Here is a 5,291-nt window from a genome sequence, read left to right on the forward strand (position 1 = left end):
CACAATAAAGTATAAAATATCTCATAAATTGATTTTTTGATGTCATTACCTTAATACTTTTATATGCAGAATAATTAGAGGAATCATATTGTGTAAAAAGAATCATACAATTTCATTAAAAAAAAATAGAGGTGACCTTCATATCTTTTTGACACCATCCCTTAGAAGAAATACGAGTACAATATGATCAAAATACGTTTCCCTTGAAATAGTTCCACTTTCATCTGAAAAATTGTTTCCTATCATAAAAACCATGCGAGATGTTTCAGATGCTCGAGTTAGATGGGTCGCCTTGTATATATGTACATAGATTAATGTTTAATTTTTTTAATAAAATTCTTAAATAAAAAGAATATGAAATTCTTGAGTGTATATTTCTCGTAGAAGTTGAAACGAGTTTAATAAGCTGAAATATATAATTTAAGTTTATTTAAATTTGAATTAACGAAATAAAGCATTATTTATGTAAATTTTTTTATTTTTTATTTTTAATAAAAAATAGTTTTAAATAAAAAAAAGAGTTTCGTTCCCATTTTACGTGTAAAATCAGTTGCTTCGCGTGTAGACTTGTTAGCTTTATTATATGGCATTATCATTTGCGAGACAGTTTGTATATTAATAGATACACGTATCTATGCATTAAATCGAATGCAATGAATTTTTGGCAGAAACCGAACAGAACAGAACAGAACGAAGTGAACGAGGCATCGGCCGTGGGCGACGATGAGACGCCATGGCCAGGGCAAAAGAGCAGGAGAGTCGTTTATCGATATTATCGTGTGGCCGGCGGCAGCGGCAGCGCACCGTTGCCTCGAAGGAACGCTAGCGAGTGACCGTTAACTCAGGTCGCGACGCAACGCGACGCGACGCGACGGCACACATGTCGCGCAAATAGCCAAGGCCTGGCGTGGCCGTGTGTATATGCACACGCACGCGCATACACGCATACACGCTCGCATTAATAAAGCTATCATTCTTAATAGAGAAAAAAATTTGTCTTATTTGTGTTTTATTTTTATCAAGAACATTTAAAATATTAACGTACACATTATTTTAAAACAAAGAAAGTTTATTCCTAAACATTATCGTTAATAAAATATCATCGTTATAATAGTAACAAGAACAATATATATTATATATCTCAAGCATAGCTGAAAAAGACGTACGCAGCCGTGCTCATGCTTGTCATCATCGCGATACGCTTTCATCCGAGATTTTAGCAAAGTTGGAGCTCTGAAATCCTAAACGTGCGCGGGGACAGCGATAATTATCGAGAGTAGGACGCCTCTCTCTTTCTCTCTCTTTCTCTTTCTTTCGCTGTCGCTGTCTTTCTCTGCGTTACGGTCGCGCGGTGAAAAACGAGTCGGTATACGTGACGAGATGCGGTCGATCCTCGCGCGTGTATCGCCGACGAGACCGCGGGATATCGGGGCGTGTACAGGTACACACTTGTCGCTCATTAACGTTCGTGCGAGCGCGACGGTTACTCGCGATAAATTTACCCGCGAATTATCGTGAGATCGAGTCTGCTTACCGCGTCTCTCCTCTCCTCGCCACGTCACGCCATGCATCGCCATGCCATGCCATGCCTTGCCTCGTCTCGCTTCGTCTCGCTTCATCCCGCTTCGTCTCCCTTTGCCACGTCTCTGCCACTTCGCATCGTCTCTTCTCTTGCCATGCCGCACTCCGTTGTAACTCCGGTCTCCGCGTCGAATGCTTGATACCGTAGGTATCCGGATTTTAGGCCGCGCGCTCGTAAATCCGGCTCTCCCTTGGCGATTGCCGGCGGAAGTGGCGGGAAGGGTTTAAGGTTTTGCTGCATCCGACATCCTCTCTCTCTCTCTCTCTCTCTCTCTCTCTCTCTCTCTCTCTCTCTCTCTCTCTCTCTCCCTCTCTCTTTCTCGAGCTTTCATATTTCGCACAAAAGGAAATGCTGGGAAACCTCGCTAAATGTTATAAATACTACGGAATTTTCTTATTATGTAGAAGCACAAGAGCGGTTCGTTTCGTACTGGATGGATACGCATTTCTTGTTCTTTCTTTGTACAACATGTGATTCGCGAAACCGCTTCGACAGACTTGAAAAAATATTATTTCGATTTGACATTCGATTGATCCATCTAAATATTATGTAAATGTGATCGGGGATATATCCGGTGTCAGAGGGTGAATTATTTTCTGCTTAAACGATTAATGAATATTGTTAATGACTAAAAGGGATACAATGTAGAGACGAGTCGGAAAAAATCTTTTCAAAAATTTTTCTCCAAGAATCCTTTCTTTTCCACTCTTGGAATTTTTCCACCACCACGTATGATAACACATGATAGACCCCACACTTTCTAGGTCTATGGGGTAGGGTAAATTCACTCAGGGATACTTTCATTCGTCGAAAACCGAACGTCCTACCTCTCGATACTCGTGACATCGTTGTCGATTGGTCAAATTGGACGGAGAAGTAGAAAAGAGACGCGCGAAGAAGGGCACAGAAAGCTGGAAGGAAGTATCGCGGACTATTCGCTGAGGATGATAGAGTAGGCGTGGAGGGATGAACCATCGTCGCCGACGTTACGAAAGAAGATATAGAGGGAGAAGATGCGCGCAAAATAATACATCCTGACGGGTACCGCGCAGGTGGTGGGGCAGTCCGACTGACCATTCGAAGTCGACCTCCGCGACGGCAACGCAATTATATCGTATTCGTCGCGCTCGACACAAGTATTCGCGTGACACGGTAGTACGAAGTATCCGGTGAGCCTTTAGAGAGCCTTTAGAGAGTCTTTTTAGAGAGTTTAGAGTTTTGTGATCATCTCGTATCGTAGAACGAAAAACCAGACGCTACGCGAAACGAACGCGCGTCTTTCGGAGTGTTATTCGCGCTCGCGAGCATCGCGTTGATCACTTTCGTCCAAAACGTAATATCCACGAGAGAACGAAAAGACAGACGCAACGCGAAACAAACGCCGCATCTCACGGTAGTATTAATCGCAATTCGCGATTCGCGCGGTCTACGTTCTTCGTGAACTTGGACAAAAAAAAGTCGTATCGTTGAACAAGGACGAGAAACATTGTGGTGAAAACTGAAAACTGATTTTGAACTCTTGGAGCCGGTGCGCGATTTTCCGTGTGTGCCTAACGAACATAGTGTTAAGTGTTGATACTATGAAAATCAAACTGGATCAACAACAGGAATCCGCTATGGATCTCTCCCTAGATTCGGGAAGAGATCGTAGACCGACACGTTACATGGTACCTGCCAGATACGGGCGTAACAATTTAATCGTCAGCGATCCTGGGCCGAGTACAAGTACGAGAGGTGCCGCGATGCCGCGGAATGAATCCCGACAGGCGAGTAAGCGACCGTGGAGGGTCGCTCTGACGCCCAAAGAAAAAATAGACGCGATCAATAGGGTTCACAACGGTGAATCGAAAGCTGCGGTGGCACGCGACATCGGCGTACCGGAGTCAACGTTTAGAGGGTGGTGTAAAGCGAAAGATAAGATATTGTCGCAAGCTAATAATTTAAAAACTTCGGCAGCGACACTGCCGGGAACATCCTTAGCAGGTTTCGAGCACGTTCTGACCTCAAGTTCTGATAACAGTAATAATCGTGCAGTGGGTGATTCTTCATCGAGATCAACACTAACGACCCAAGCCACGATGTTGGGATTACCATCGACTTCCGGAGTGACTGAAAGAGCTGAGGAGTTCAAAGCCGGTCCGGCTTACAAGAGGCTAAAATACGAGAATAATTCTGCCGGCATCACGATGGCTAATAATATGTCAACATCGATGGCTAATATGGTGGCTAATACAGTGGTTGATATGTCGTTTACGACGAATATGTTGAAACAGCACCAACAACAGCTGCAACAACAAACTAATAACACGCTACTTAATAGGAATAAAAGGAAACATAGTGCTTCAGGAATCGCGTCAACCATGGACGTCCCGAAACCATCAATGAGAATACAGAACGATCAATTACCGAATATAGAAAAATCGTTCGGGAGTGTCTCTCAGAACTATGAAATCACCATACCATCGACTAGCAGCAGTGATCCAGTCATACCTCAATCAAAACCAATTAGAAACGTAAAGAACGTAAAAGTCTCTCCAGTATAATAGATGATCTTCGCCATCGATATACACCACCTTCCTCAAATAGCGTTAAAGAAGCGTCGAACATTTGACGCTGTAAATAACAACAACATTGATGACGATATGGATAACGAAACGGCGAGAAAAAATCCCGACACCATGGTGCCACCAGGATGCAATGAAACGGTGGAGTATTGCACCAAATTATTGGAGTGGTTGCACCATTATGGTTCGCCTGTAAGTACAATGAAACAAGTGGGTTACATACAACGTATTTTGGCAAGGATACAAGATTGGATTCAAAAAAGGAACTCCCAAAAAACGAACGGTATGAGCTAGATGTAACAATTATATATCTAATACATATTTGTAATATATATATTTATAAATATATATATATAATGTATATAAATAATGTATATAATAATTGATTTATTACGCGTTAGATACATTGAGATAAAAGTCTGGTAATAGTTATTAAATTTTGTTGATTGGCGCAATATTTAGTATTACCAAACATAATAATAATAACTGATTGATAATAATTATTACTATGTATTTAGAAAAGTAAAATTATCGTTTAGTTGTTCCAATTTGATACTTAAAACCAAATTATTCATTCATATTAATGAATATTTAGTTGTCTGTAATTATTTGTAAATATGTAATTATTGTCAAAATGAAAAAAGATTTACTGATTAATTTTATAATAGATTATTTGGTGCAACTAAGCGCCTAAACATAGTCAGGACTGCCGGTCGTTTCTAGCGTATAAAATTTAGTCAAGCTTTCTGTATAATCAAGTCTATATGACCGAAGCTCAGATATAATTATATAGAAGACAAATGAGATAAATGTCATCTGTATAACTGCCAATAGTCTTTTTCCGAGTGTAGTTATCAAATTGTTAACAATAACTTTAATAATTGTTGTTGAATCGTACAGTAATTATGACCAAACATGATTTGATAATATTCATTAAATCAAATAAATATTACAATTTTTATAATAGATTAATTTAGTAATATTTGCCATACTATTCAGTACTTATTACTGTGTAATTTAGCTGTACTTTATTATCAATTCGTTTGGTTATATTTATCATACGATTTAGTAATAATCAACTAGCTTTATGATCAATTTCCAAAACTTGGTTAAACAATTTAGTAATAGCTATCAAATTTTTGTTC

At 39.9% G+C, this 5,291-nt stretch overlaps 1 protein-coding gene across 1 annotated transcript; it reads left to right on the forward strand.

The window, feature by feature from the left end:
- Positions 1 to 531: 531 nt before the first annotated feature.
- Positions 532 to 4,569, forward strand: LOC147906402 (uncharacterized). The gene is made up of 2 exons (XM_087416605.1): positions 532 to 4,095; positions 4,129 to 4,569. Exons 1-2 carry the CDS (start codon positions 3,163 to 3,165, stop codon positions 4,438 to 4,440), a joined length of 1,245 nt encoding a protein of 414 aa, XP_087272731.1. The 5' UTR covers positions 532 to 3,162; the 3' UTR covers positions 4,441 to 4,569.
- The last annotated feature ends 722 nt before the right edge of the window (positions 4,570 to 5,291 follow it).

The sequence above is a fragment of the Acromyrmex echinatior genome, unplaced genomic scaffold, assembly GCF_024713525.1.
Source record: "Acromyrmex echinatior isolate Ae372 unplaced genomic scaffold, ASM2471352v2 Scaffold43, whole genome shotgun sequence".
Lineage (NCBI taxonomy): Eukaryota > Metazoa > Arthropoda > Insecta > Hymenoptera > Formicidae > Acromyrmex > Acromyrmex echinatior.

Excerpts from the sequence above, each read along its gene's own strand:
- LOC147906402 (XM_087416605.1), top strand. The coding sequence starts at position 3,163 with ATGAAAATCAAACTGGATCAACAACAGGAATCCGCTATGGATCTCTCC. Across the intron at positions 4,096-4,128 it reads AATCAAAACCAATTAGAAAC|ATGATCTTCGCCATCGATAT; the intron begins GTAAAGAACGTA and ends CCAGTATAATAG.